This window comes from Mytilus trossulus, chromosome 1 (assembly GCF_036588685.1).
Source record: "Mytilus trossulus isolate FHL-02 chromosome 1, PNRI_Mtr1.1.1.hap1, whole genome shotgun sequence".
NCBI lineage: Eukaryota > Metazoa > Mollusca > Bivalvia > Mytilida > Mytilidae > Mytilus > Mytilus trossulus.
Window position 1 is genome coordinate 42,355,729 of NC_086373.1, and position 15,135 is coordinate 42,370,863.

The window sequence follows — 15,135 nt, forward strand, 5'->3', positions numbered from 1 at the left end:
AAATAGCTGCCCTATATGATATGAAAGAGTGCGAAATATATATATGTACATGTATATTCCATTCTCAATTTTATGTAATGCAATATTGCTTTTCAATACAAACGAATGAAACAAAATATTAATTGCATAATGTTATTTAGTTTTTGCATAATGTAGCACTTATTTTGACAAAACATATACATGTATCAACTATATATGTCACACATCTTTAAATGCAAAAGTCAGAATATAACAGTAATTTATTGTATGTATTAAAATGCAGGATTCTGTATTTGTCAAAATGCGTATAAAATCAATAAAATACAAAGTCTACTGTGCCTTTATAATTTCTAACAAGTGAACGAAATAAACAAAACTGGTATGAATGAAGAACACAAGTTTCCTGAGTCTACATGACACCTAGTCTGTAAATTCTATTTAAATGGCCATTTCATTCAATAACAAAAATACATATATAAATTTGTACAAAGTGAAAATTTACACTATCATTAATAAATTAGCTGCACCGAGAGTTTGCTGAATACAACAACTTCTACTGATTCTGTGATTTGGCTTGTATTTTCATCATCAGCTTACTGAAAATAGAAATCATTCATTACTGTACATTTTGCAAAAAGGACAAACTGATATCATTATTATATTTATCTCTGTCCCTACATCTTTATCACCCTGCTCAGTTGCTCCATAATTCTCATCATCACGGCTTAATGATGAGAGCAGATATTATCAGCAACATCAAAATGTCGGAGAAGTTATCAGGGACATCCCAATGTGTAAGGAGATGTTATCAAGCATGCTTTCGTCAAGCATAAAACTGTTTTAAGGAGGGGAAATATGGATAAATGGATTTTGTTCATGTAGATATTGTCAAATATCAGCCGCTCCACACAATGTAAAGCTTTTTAGCTCGTTCTCTGTGCACAGTTGACATTGTGGATGGTGGCTGATATTGTATGATGTCAATGTGTAGAAAACCTGTTAATCTTTAGTGATACATCTCCATTATTCACTGATGTTTGAATATTTATAATCACTTTTTTGTGATTTTTTTTTCCTTTGTTAAATGTTTATTAAGATCAATGATAAAGTATAGTAACGAATGGTAAAGAAAGGGTAAGACACTTTTATTGTAAATGTATGCATGCAAGTCCATTTAATTTTGTCAAACAGTGAACACAAGCATGTCTTTTGGTTCAATTTGAAAATGAAATTTTAGTTGTCTATGAAGTTGCACATTTAAGAATAGTTATAAAATATTAAAAAGAAAATGAAAGACAGAAAATTTAACACTCTCTTAAATCAATATGAATGTTCAAAAATGTATGTGTAGTCATGAGAAAACAAAACAAAATGCAAAATATGACTTTCCAATTTTTATGAATGGAAAAACCCTATATGACTAGGGGAGATAACTCTACATCCAAAATAACTTACAAGTATCAGTAAATAATATTTACTTTAAATAACAAGTATCACTCTTGACTATTTTCATGTATGACTTTGATTTTTGTTCTATATTGTGGGTAGATTTTGAAATATAACTACACTTTATAAGTATATGTTAACATTGTATCTATAAATAATGTTGTACTAAATAATGCATATGAAGGCATATTATTTACTCACTTGCACAACATTTTAACATCCTTTAACTGATCATACAGATCCTGGTTAATTCTGTCTTGTTCTACCATCTGTCTTCTTAGATCTTCATCGTCCTTCTTATACTTCATTAAACTTTCTTTCTGTTCCTCAATCACCTGACTCTGTTCAGCTATAATTTGTTCTTTGGTCTGACCAACATTAACTTCCATATCAATTTTACTGTTTAGATTGTCTATTGTTTTACTATTTTCATTTATTGTTTTACATTTGTCATGATTTTGCTCAATGAGATCATTAATTGTGGCACTCTGTTCATTAATTGTAGCACTCTGTTCATTAATTGTAGCACTCTGATCATTAATTGTAGCACTCTGATCATTAATTGTAGCACTCTGTTCATTAATTGTAGCACTCTGTTCATTAATTGTTATCACATGTTCTTCATTTTTCACATTTAGTTCTTCATTTTTCACATTTATTTCATTAATTGTAGCACTCTGTTCATTAATTGTATCACTTTGTTCATTAATTGTAGCACTCTGTGCCCTCACTTCATCTTTCTTTTCCTTAATCATCATCTTCTGCCTTTTAATAACTGATCCATACTCTCCTTTAGTATCCTCTAAATCCCTCAACTGACTACACTGATCACATATCTGTCTATCTTTCTGTGTTATTGTCCTCCTTAACTGGTACACATGTCTACCCTGTACTTCAGTTATATCCCTTATTCGATTATTATCTTCTGACTTTTGCTCTACTTCATTTTCTAGTTGGTGAATATTATCTCTCAAGAAATTATTATCTTGTTCTAAATCATGAACACGCCTCAACTGACCGTTGTAAATATGATTGACCAGTTCCAGTTGAGAATGTAATAATTGCTGCTCATCTCTTTCATGATAAATTTCATCATCTTTCTTCTCTATAGTTCTCATCATTTCAGCTGTAAAATAATTCAAGAGTATATTTTTTTATGGATAAAAAATGTTACCAAATTTGAAAATGGGGGATAACTCTATCTTTTGTAAGAAACAAAAGTCTATTCATCAAAGTGAAGAAATTTGGAAAACTATGCAAATTCAACATAAATGTTCAATCTGATAAATGAGGTTTTATTCATTATCTTTTAAAAAATTATGGTCTTTGTGTGGAATTTAATGAAAAACAAATACGCCATTGATTTAATATATACAGAACCTGTAACCACCAATTGAACAAACCCATATTAATCAGAAGTATTGACATCTACATGTAAAAATTAATATGAATAATAACTAGTACAAATATGTTATGTTTGACTTATAAGGTATGATGAGATACATTTGTTATAAATTTTCTAACATCGGAAAAATGCCTTAAGCTTTCCAATTTCAATATCAATACAAATAGAAAGATTTATAAAACTCTGTATATAACAATGAAATCAATGCATTTGAAAAGAAAAATCTATTACAGCATAGTAAAATAGTTTGAACCTTCAACCAATTATATAAATCACCATATTTAAGGAGCACAAAAAATAAAGTTTCCATGTTCATTTCAGAAATATTTATTAATATGAAATGTTTGATTTCACTGATCTATCAGAGTTTGGTTGAACAATCCAAACATTTACTATACCTAATGACTGAGTCCTTCTTTTAGTTTTATTACCTCTCCAGTTGTTGATGAAAATTCTATACTGTAAACAGGTAGGGATTTCTCCTGAAAACAGAACAAATATGCAAAACTGAAAATTTAATGAGTTGAAGTTTGTTAAGAAATGTAGTCATCCTAATTTTTCACCTCTATACTCATTTTGGGGAGTTTTGTCAAGTCTTTTTTTGTTATATAAAAGTCTCTCATAACTCTTTTGAGAGTGGCTCTTAAATGTTTTTAAGATTGTTTACTTTTAATTAAAACATGCTGTAGATAGTGTATTCATGTTTGTATTGTACATGTAGAGAGGTGAGACTATAATGAAATATTTGATTTGATTTGATTCATCTTAAACTAAGATATTTATATACCGTATGTTACGCAACTTCTCCTCATTGTAATGCTCTAGATGTTTTAAGAAATTTTTGTAAATATAATCTTTGAAGATGGATTACCATGTAAGCCATTCTTTAAAAAAAAATATATTCTAAGTTGAAATACAAAAGATACTATCACACAAAAAAATGTGTTTCATTTTATATTTGAATTGAAGAATATTTATTTCCTACCTTTCTGTACAAAATATTGGTCCCAAGCTAACTGTAAATCTTCTATACTAAATCTCATTAACAGAAACTCTCTGGTTTCTCTTTGTTGTTCTTCAGTGAGGGATCTAAAATCTGAAAAAAAGAAATAGATTAAATGTATAAACTTATTTCTAATTGAGATCTTTTAAAATCAATTACAGCTGCCGGTAAAACTAGTCCCTTCAGTACCATACAACTTTTATTATTTTGAGCTACAAATGTATGTACTTAAAGATATTCAAAGCGTATATATACATGATATATGCACATGTTTAATCAACATAATAATACAGATCTGGAGCAGTCATGAAATATGTCAACATTCTAATATCAACTCAGTATCTTAACAAATGGGCTTTTAATTGGTATACATGAATGCAACATTAATTGTATTATTTTATTAACTGTATGTAAATTATGGCACAAATGTTTAAAAGAAGTCCATGAAACAATTTTAAATTAATATTCACACTGAAATACAATAATACATATGCTAACATTTTTACTCAATATTTAAAGGTATGCAGGTGTAGATCCAGGATTTGATGTTTGGGTGGTGCTCCTGATAATTCAGAATCATAAAACTGTATTTTAGTGTGATAATTTGGTGTTACATGTAATTGCAGATGTACATGTGTATGTAGACACATGGCAATTAATAACTTGAGATACATTGTATCAAAAAACACCGGTCTATTTTTTTTAAGAAAGTGCTTTTGACCTCTATTTGGGTCTTATGGTTTAAATGATGTTTAGTTGTTGCCTCTTTGACGTATACTTCACCATGATCACATCTCCTCTTCTTTTTCTTTATTGGTTGTAATGTTATACCTACATTTTGTATATATCTATGAAATTACCTGATAGTTTTCCCCAAATATCACTATCTACAGGAACTGTACCACCTGTGTTCTGCTGGTGAACTACACCATCCAAGTTTGGATGAGGAAAGGTTTCAATCATATGCTTCACTTCTTCTATATGGCTTGCATCCTTAGGTGGTCTGCCTGTTTTCAATGAAATAAAATATAAATTCACTTAATATCTAAGGAAATTACGATTTTAATCAAATTATTGTAGCTTTTATTCATTGAAAGTTCTATTAAATTGAAATGAAAATGTTTAACTGGCAAATATACGTTACTGGTACACAGTTTTATAGATTTGTAAACTCCAAATATTAATTAAGTGAAAATAATCACTCTTTGTTGGGAAATTTTGAAGTGAATGCTGTTAAACAAGTTATTAATTATAAAACACAGTCAGTGATGGATTGATAAATTTATGTCATTTTAGCATGATGAAGGAACAACCTTTTTATTTTTTTATTTTGAGAATGAATGAAACATCTGAAATTATGTGATTTACAATTAAGTTTTATAGGAAAAATAAAAATTTCATAACTACATTTACCTGTGAAAGTCATAATTGTCTCCCTTGTCTGTAATATTTTTCTTGTGTTTAAGTCTTCTGTCACTTGTGCAACTACAAATACAGAAAATAAAAGGCATATCAAAAATATTGGTCTGTTATTTTGTAAACATTTAATTTTCACCTCTTTTTTCTCTAATCTTCAAAAAATTAACCCTTTTTTCTCTAATCTTCAAAAAATTAACCCCTTTTTCTCTAATCTTCATTTTTTTTGCCCATTATTCTCTAATCTTCATTTTTTGAGGGCATTATTCTTTAATCATTTAACCCCATCCAAACCCTCAACCATGATGACCTGTTTTACAAATTAAATACTGTTTACTCATAGCTACAGTACAATTTTCGCGAAAGCCATCCCAAACTCCATACACCGAGTTTTTTCCTGGTGTAACGCCAGGAAACTCCGACATCACTCCTTAAATTCTTGGAGAAATTTGGGAGTATTCCCTCCGACTTTCGCGTAAATCCGTTACCTTTTGTTTATTGTATTAGCGACATCTCTCCCAGTCTGGAGTGACGCGGTGTCACACCAGGTAATTAATTGCCCTTATCCTTCTGATCTATGCCGGCAGGCAACAGTCAAGGTATGCGAGATTTCTTATGTAATTAAACAATTGTATTTCCTGTCTATTGATTATCAGTTAATATCTGATTGCTTGAAACAATTGAAAGATTAAAATCAAAATCAAAACGTTGTTGTTAATTCTTTTAATTACACTGTACATTTAAATCAAGTTTTAAAAACAACTATATTTGATTTTGACTTCCGTTTTTTTTATCAGTAAATAAATATTTAATTTACTAAAAGATATATAATTGTGTAAAAATAAACGGAGACTAACGCTGAATAAATTAGGGCAAACAAAATTTACAAGTCTCAAAGTTGTTTATACAAGTAAAAAGGAAAGTATTATTCACTATCTGTTATGCTAATAAGTGTACGCAATTTCCATTTTACGATTACAAATAAAAGTTTAAAAAAGCAAAAGGTTGTTGTCAATGCTTTCAATTGCATCAAAGTTTTATAAAAAAAAATCTATACTTGATTATGACCTCGGTTTTTTTTTTATCGGCAATTTATATAACTTAAGTTACGAAAAGAGACATACTTGCGTGAAAATAAACGGAAATTAACTCTGATAGTATAAAATGTGAGAAAGAAAGAAATAACGTGTCTTAAAACTTGTATATGCAATATGCAAGAAAAAAAGAAAATACAATTCACCATTCCTTATGCTTAATAAGTCTACGACATTTTCTCTTCACGGTTTGTTACAATGTAGCATTACTTGAGGATAAATAATACATTTCGGCTACAACAGGAATACTTCTATGACTGCATCAAATTGTCGTTGCAAAATATTCATTTACGCACAATGAATGTAAACTTTTGTGTTGTATTTAGAACAGTGATCTTTAAATATTTTTAAAGCAATTAATTGCCGTGGGAAGAGGACACGCATCTCAGTGATCAACAGTGCGTAATTGAACTTGAACTTGACTTCGCTCACAATATTGAATGCTAAAAATAGTGACATCAATTTTGTTCACCAGATTTTTATTTGGCGGGAAATAGTATCATGTAACAGTAAACTCAGGTGACCTTTCTGGATAACCGTGGGAAAATTCATTCAAGGTTTGAACTTGCTTTGTAATGATTGACATAAATGTGTGTGCGTTAACTGGTTAAGATTGAGGCTCTAGAAGGTCCTTTTAAAATTGATTAACCGGATTCTAAGTTATATTCCTTTTCTGAATAAACCAACATCAGTCTTTTATTTTTACGTTTCTCAGTCAACAGATGACATAAAAACGGACATTATTTATACGTCCATAGTCAACACTATATTATATTAATGGTAGATGAAAACAGGATGCATGTCGTTCAGTTCCTGATGGGCGTTGGTAGACATCCTCTGTGAAAATTTGTCGATCGTGAAAATTTGTCGATCGTAAAAATCCGATCCACCTTTTTTTTTTAACATATTTCTTTCTTGTAGAACACTATATAATTTCATTTTAATATTCTATTTTATAAATTGTTGAAATACTTCTTTTTATATTTCGCCGAGGACTTTTAACAAGCAGTAAAATACGGACGGATTGCGCTAATCCAAGTTTATTTTGAATAATTAAAGATCAATAACAGATCATAACGGATAAAAAACACATTATTTTTTTCTCCATATAGAAAATATAATTGTGATTATTGTGTTGTGTCTGGGCGGCGAATGTATCTCGGTATTTATGAATATAGGGCTGCCACATTGCATACGGAACTATTTGTCACTTTACAGTTTCTTTTTTAAATTCAAATATTTTAAGTCGGTAATCTACCGAGGCTAGTGAAACATAATATTTTACATTTTAAAATAAATTGAAAGTAACAGAGTTCACTTGTTGATCTGATGTAAATTAACTCTTGGGTTTAATTTAGATTGAACATATAACCGTAAAAGACATCATTTTGTTTTAAGCCAGTTGATATTAATTATATAATATTGAACTATTAATGAACCGAATATTGCTCACTGAGTAGGCCATAAAAGGTTCTAATTGTGGTAAAATAATCTTTGTTGAAAAAACAAAAAAATATGACCGGATCGGACTATAATAAATACAAAATAAGTGTTTTATTCGTATTTTTATACGTTGTACGTTGTATGTCATATGAAAATGACATGGGCATATACATACAAACATAATTATCATATTTTAAATAAAAATGTCACACTTTTATCTAACAATGAAAGGACATTTAAATACCGTATTTTAAAGCACACAGGTGCAATCAAGATCGATTAAATGTACAAAGGTAATAAATCTGGCTAATCCGATGATGTTGTCACGCGTCATTAATTTTCAATACATACGATGTGGGCAATAAACCAATTAACAGCCACGCGGTGTTGGGAGAGAATCTTTGGAGGAAATTGGGAGTATAATCCGTGATTCGCAGTGTCAATCCGCTACACACGGAAATCGGTGATTAGAGTTCGCGATTACATACTCTCTGTGCGTACTGTATTGATCATGAAGTTCATTTACTTCCATTGAAAATTGGGCAACAGGTTTTAACAATAACACCCAAGCTTGTCTTGATATTGTTAACGGTACCCTCAAATAAGCATGCTATTTTAGGTAAAATCAGTAACAATATTGTATATATATATGAATTTGTGTTCTAAATTCAGATGTAATATTGCAAATCAGTGTCATAAACGTATTATGCTTCAACATGTTCAAGAGATCAGCAACATGTTGATGGTCCATTAATCTATTGAAATGTCAATCATACAGCTCTCTCATTAATATTCAAACTACTTTAACAAGTTCATGTACATGTACATGTACAAACATTTTCTTTCTCATGTAATTTTTCTCATTTTTGGATTTTTAATTATGATCTTGTTTAATCTTCTTCAATATATGTCATATATACGAGTTGGTTACCTAAATGAACTTCTAAAATCTGGGGGACTACCCTTTGGTTACATTACAAATCTTTTTCCCTAAACATGTATATTCCATATTTAAAATACAATAGATTGATACAGTTAATGCATGTGTTTAACTGCTTTTAATATGTATACAGACTAATATTTTTAAATCAAAGTTTGCTACTTTTTTATAACATTTATCCAAGAAAATGTTATCTTAGAAATGGAATGTGTATATTTAGTGTATATATATATATGAGCATACATGTACAATGTAGCATGCTGTTGTGAACTTCATGTATAATGTAGCTTTAATTTTTCCAACAAGAAAATATTTCTGTGTTCATGATGTTTGTCCACTTTGTTTCAACGTTCTACAACCAAATTTCTACTTAGAAGTTTGCATAGCTGTGGCCTAAACTGTTAACCTCAATCTTACAATTGATTTAGCGTACATGACAAATGAATACAGCAATAATAAATATAGCCCAAAACATTTTGTAAACAATGTGGAAAAACTCCGGGAAAACTTTGGACGATATTTTTGACAGAAAATCAGTAACTGGCAATACTGAGTATGTTTGCATCATTTCATCCATGTAATAAACAAAGTAGCCAATGTGTTTTTAAGACTGTCAATACTATATCTACAGAGATATTAAAGGAAAATGTATTTTTACCGAAGGGGGTATCCATTTTGATAAACAAATGAAACGGAAGTGCTTTTTTTAAAATTCAACCAATAACCAAATTACAACCAATAACCATTTTAACAACGGACGCAAATGAAAATTCATTGTTCTAAAACAGGTTAAAAAGTTGCCATTTTCAAATTAAAAAAAATCCGAAGTATTTTATCCATCACGGTTTTCTACCCATTTCACACAGACACTTGTTTCTATCCATAGGAAGGTCGACTTCTATTTATATGGATAGTCGACCTTCCTATGGATAGAAACAAGTGCCTGTGCCATTTCAGTATTCAAATCAACTTACTTCGAGACTTAATTACATTGAAAAAGACGAAAATAATAGAAGATAAAAACATACTTGATTTTGGAAAAAAAGGAAAGGACAAAAGAAATTATCTTGTCATGAAAAGCTTGTGGACATATCTGAAGGCCGTACTTTAACCTATAATGGTTTAATTTTTAAATTGTTATTTGGATGGAGAGTTGTCTCATTGGCACTCACACCACATCTTCCTATATCTATATGGTGCTTAAATCCCTTAAGAAACGGAGCGTCAAAGTGGCCAGTGGTATTTGATATTCTTCTTTTTTTTTTCTTTATCATTTTCATTGAGGTGCAGTCAATACGGATTAAAATGAACTTTAAATTGATTTTAACTTGAAATTTGGGCAAAACTAAAGTCAATATTAATGTTGTTATCTAATTACTGCGATTACTGTTCAGTAGATATTATATATCCTTTTATTTGATTCGCATGTTTGAGTCAGACTTGATGCAAATCATGACAAAACGTAAAAAAAAACACCCAAAAATCAGAAAGAGATATTTCTCACGTTTTTTTTTTTGTAAAATCATACGTGAAGTATTGCGGATCGTGAATAGAAAGCAGTAGACACTTTTCTTGCTACTATACAAATGAAATACAAACATAAAAACATTTAGTTCTTGTTATTAATCTAATATCCTTTATGAATCCACATCAGTCGGATTAAACAGGAAGACGGAACGTCGGCAATTAGCGTTTTTCGTTCGACTTTTTCCGACGGTTGGACAAATTGGCTACCGTTTTGTAATGTGTTAAAGCATTTTATTATTCTAAGACCCAAAAAGTAGTTATTAAGAAAAGAGTCTTGGCATTTTCAAGGTAGACTTCGTGTATCTAACTTTTGTCTTGATCAATTATAAGTAACTTATTGGAATATCAATTTAAAAATACGCGTTAACTGCTTTGAAAAATGAAATATCAACTTGGACAAAATGGCTACCGCTTGAAAATCGACTGTGTAGCGAAGATTTTTATAGAATCTGCTATATTTGAACTCACAAACAATGAGGCTAATATTTGTACTTTTGGTAGATGTTACTATTGTCTCACTCTTTTTATTCATTTTCTGCTATATCTACTTATAAAATTCACTTTCAGGCGATGAGTTAACGTAAAACGTCGTTGGACATTTTTCTTATTCCAGCTAAATATGCAGCAACCGAGTCAAATGAAATTTGGCAAAAAAACGGCTTTAACGCCACAAAGAACTGATAAGTTTCAGAAAGATCAGAGAATAAGATATATGATTACTTTACATAAGAGTTAAAACAGTTTTTCATAAATGTAACGTTGGACAACCGTTATTTTCACATAGCTTAAGTTTTGTTATTTTAATCCTCAAATATACTAGATATTACTTAGTATATGATCAAGAGCTATAAAACATAATTTAAAGCATATATTGAATTTGCTTTAATATTGGTTCGTGTTTGGTAACATTTTTATTTTGTTTTGCGGAGGAAATTTCGAAGATTCTGTTTTAAATCCTAGGGGTTGTAGGAACATCGTGCGTAACTTTTATGTTCTATTTCTATTGGATGATTGGCCGGGTTATCGGACACATTTTTAAAACTAGATACCCCAATAATGATTTTGGCCAAGTTTGGTTAACTTTGGCCCAGTAGTTTCAGGGGAGAAGATTTTTGTAAAAGTTAACGACGACGGACGACGACGACGACAGACGACGGACGCCAAGGTGAGTTAATGGCACAGACAGACTGCTCTAGACTTTAATCATATAAAAAAAATGCTTTTGCTTAATATCTTGTCACTTTCAGAAGTTTGCCCCAGTTAAGTCCACAGCTACACCACTTATCCATATCTTGAGCGAGAAGACACTTGTACAATGAAAACCAAACAAGACAATAAGTGTTTTTGTTTAACATGTTACTAGTCAGAAACTGAATTACCACTGTCATACGTCTCTGTACAAGTAAGAAGATGTTGTATGATTGCCAGTGAGACAACTCTCAAGACTCCACCAGAGACTAAATGAAGTAAAAAAAAAAGTAGAAATTTGGTATACTTGTAATTGAATACACTGTAAATAAAAGTGTTAAGAATCTGAACACTTTTTGAACGCCCTTTTGTAACACTTCTGGAACACGTAACGGTGTTCTCAATATTAACATTGGTGTTCCAGTTTTTAACATTATGTGTGCATCTTTCGAACGCTATGTGTGTTATTTTTGAACGGATAGTGTGTACTCCTTGAACACCTAGTGTTTGAATCCGGAACGCGTAACAGTGTTCTAGATATTAACTTTCGTGTTCCAGTTTTTAACATCATGTGTGCATCTTTCGAACGCTATGTGTTATTCTTGAACGGATAGCGTGTACTTCTTGAACGCCTAGTGTTTGAATCTGGAACATGTCCTTGTGAGCAAAATTGTATGCCGTTACGCGTTCTAAGCCTTGTAACACTTCTGGAACGCTCGGACTGTGTTCCAGAAATATGTGTTAATATCCAGAACACATAGTGTATATTACTGGAACACAATTTTACATGTTCCAGAAAAAGTGTTATATTCTCTGAAACATTATTGTGGTCTTGTAAAACAAATATTTTAATTGATTAAAAACGTATTTAATTGATTAAAAAAGGCAACATTTAAAAAAAAAAAGTACAATAAAATGTGAAATATTGAAGCAACTTTAAAATGACAAGTTAGACAAGTTAGAAATATAACATTTGTAATTTGCAAAATGTGTCCAAATATTTACTCATAAACAAAATGTTCGTCATATATTTAAAATTATTATGTTACAACAAAGTCAAGTGTCTTATGTTTAACTCATCGTTTGCAACTTCCTAAGTCAAGAACTGTTCTGAATTTCTTTACAAAATACTGATGCCACTGACTCTTTTATCACCAAAATGTTCCATAATCCACTGGCTGCATAGCACTCAGATAGTCAATATCAAACATAAAATACCCTGTGTATATGATGCTAGTAGTCGAGTCGGTGTTCATGTAACACTGCTTCCTTGGACACTTTTAAACATGATTTGAGTCATTTACAACTGATTTTGAGCTTCCATTTTTAGAGGATTCGTCTCCTTGGGTTATAATTATTCTTTAACCTTGTTATCCATCAACCGTAAGTTCTAAAATGTGAAATATGAAGTGTATGAGTAAACAAATTATTCATCATGTCGACATTCCTTAAGAATATTAGAAAATCTTATTTCGTTTTTGTAATTCCATTATACTTGTCAGCATTATAAGATAAGATGCATTTGCCAATGAGTGGTAATTGAGTGGTCAAATGTGCTCTCGTGTTCTATATCTTTTTAAAAAAAATGATAGAAAGTGTCCAGCAAGTGCTATTATGTTTTTTAGGCAAAACTTTATCGTAAACTTAGACTTGTCACTAAATTAACTGCTAACATTTCAAGAAACTAATTACCATTTGCCTTTATTTTGAAAGATATTTAGTAATTTTTTCACTTATGATCTGTATACGGATAATTGACGGATGATGTAATTGCATCAAATTTAGCTCAAATAGCTTTCTGATTAATGTAAACAAGTGAATGGTGCACATTTTATTGATAAATCTGCAATAACAACACTTGTAAGAAGTCAATGGACATGCACTCCTATTCAAAATTCTTAAACTTACATATAGTACTTTTATGGTGCAGGATAAGTAGTCATCTCTGGAACTGCAACATGTTCTCTTTATTCTCGAGGTATGCACGAACAATTACCCTTAAGTACAGTATAGTTGGGTTTGTACCCTATAAAAGTAACATAGGAATACATTACAATACATGAATGCAGTGCACAAGGGTGGACATTTGCTAAAATGAATTACTAATTACAAAGCTATTATAAATAACATATACATGAGAAATTTAAAATTAGTGTTGCAGTATGCCTTTTTTTACAAACTTCTGTCTTGACATTGCAATGTCATGACAGTTTTTGCATTTGTGAACAAATCTTTATGCATTGGTTTTATTTAATTACAAAATGTACATCCTCAAAAGTGTAGATGATCGTTTGATCTTCTTAATGCTTTCTATATATATACACAATGTTTGAGTCGTGTTAGGAATACATGGCGTTCGGAGAAAACGATTAGCTTGAACGCATCATGTTCGAGACCAGAACACATTTACAATAGCAACGATATCATCATTTACATATAAATTTACAGAGGTTAATTTTTTTTTTAAACATGATAATTTGAATGTAATCTCTCAAAGAACCGCTACTTTTTTAATCGAATTATGACAGCACAGTTAAGTGGAAGTGGAGGGGGCAGTTTTATGTTCGAACAAAACGTTCTTCCACTTATACTTCAGTGTGTCCTGTCCAAGTAGACATTTGTTGATTTCATGTTTCATGACAAAAAAAATTATTTTTTATGTTCGTCATGTGTAGATAAATATAGATAAACATACCTATTATATCAAGTTTTGTTGTTAATTTTCTTCAGTGAAGCTTCTTCAATCACGATCAAAAACCAAACTTCCGGTACATTAATACGTCACGCGCTGTTATGTACGCGGATATGTTTGGAACACATGGCGTTCAGGGAAAATGGTTAATTTGAACGCATCATGTTCGACACCAGAACGCTTTTACAAGAGCAACGTTTTCATGAGCATTTACGCATTTACATTGTTAAAAAAAAATACCTTAAGAACTTAAGTCGTTTAGAAAAAGATTCATATTAAAAATCAATCATTTGCACGCTTATAAATACGCTCTTGTAAAATGTTTCATTTTTTTTTACCAAACTATAATTTGCTTATATGCCGATACAGCTAAAATACATTTATCGTCAAATCATAGTACGAATCACCCTTATTCATCGTCTGTTTGACTCTGAAATGATGAATTTTTTTTTCACTCTCCTTTACAATATAAGAACATTTTTAGTGTTCAATTTAGAACACTTGTCTTGAACATGTGCGTTCAAAGACTGAACACAATGTGTTATATTCTTTAACGCAGACGTTCAATGTGGAACACTAATGTTAATAACTGAACATATTGTGTTTAAAATTGGAACGCGTCCAGACGCGTCAGGCGTCTGCAATATTTGCAGTGTATGTAGACACCTCTCTCACAAGCAAAATATTACTTTGAAATATAAGGGCAGTTTATTTCTACCATTTCTCGCCCCAAGTTGTCATCAAAGAAAACAAAGCACTAGGCTTCATACGTAGAAATGTTGGATCCTGTCCAGAGGAAGTCAAGAAACAAGCATATCTTGCACTTGTCCGACCTCACCTTGAATACTCTTGCAGCGCATGGGACCCTCACCTACAAAAACATATATACCAGATTGAGATGGTCCAGCGCCGTGCAGCACGCTTTATCAAAAGCAACTACTCAAGAGAGCCTGGAACAGTAAAACTCTTCTAGAAAAATTAAAACTAACACCACTAGAAACT

The 15,135-nt window shown here is 30.9% G+C and overlaps 1 protein-coding gene and 1 long non-coding RNA gene across 2 annotated transcripts; both read right to left on the minus strand.

Annotated features, from left to right (window-relative positions):
* Positions 1–442: 442 nt before the first annotated feature.
* Positions 443–11,616, minus strand: LOC134719239 (major antigen-like). Its single transcript, XM_063582278.1, has 7 exons — positions 11,495–11,616; positions 5,247–5,318; positions 4,694–4,840; positions 3,816–3,926; positions 3,229–3,312; positions 1,627–2,551; positions 443–575 (listed from the first exon to the last, which is right to left on the minus strand). The coding sequence occupies exons 2-7, from the start codon at positions 5,257–5,259 to the stop codon at positions 533–535; spliced, it is 1,323 nt and encodes a 440-aa protein (XP_063438348.1). The 5' UTR covers positions 5,260–5,318; positions 11,495–11,616; the 3' UTR covers positions 443–532.
* A 726-nt stretch (positions 11,617–12,342) lies between these two features.
* On the minus strand, positions 12,343–14,244 carry LOC134708110 (uncharacterized). The gene is made up of 3 exons (XR_010105809.1): positions 14,137–14,244; positions 13,350–13,467; positions 12,343–12,831 (listed from the first exon to the last, which is right to left on the minus strand). It is a non-coding gene; the product is annotated as an uncharacterized LOC134708110 (long non-coding RNA).
* Positions 14,245–15,135: the final 891 nt, after the last annotated feature.

Coding starts and splice junctions, on each gene's coding strand:
- LOC134719239 (XM_063582278.1), bottom strand. Junction 3,313..3,815: donor CCAATATTTTGTACAGAAAG/GTAGGAAATAAA, acceptor TTCTGTTTTCAG/GAGAAATCCCTACCTGTTTA. Junction 576..1,626: donor GATGTTAAAATGTTGTGCAA/GTGAGTAAATAA, acceptor TTCTATTTTCAG/TAAGCTGATGATGAAAATAC.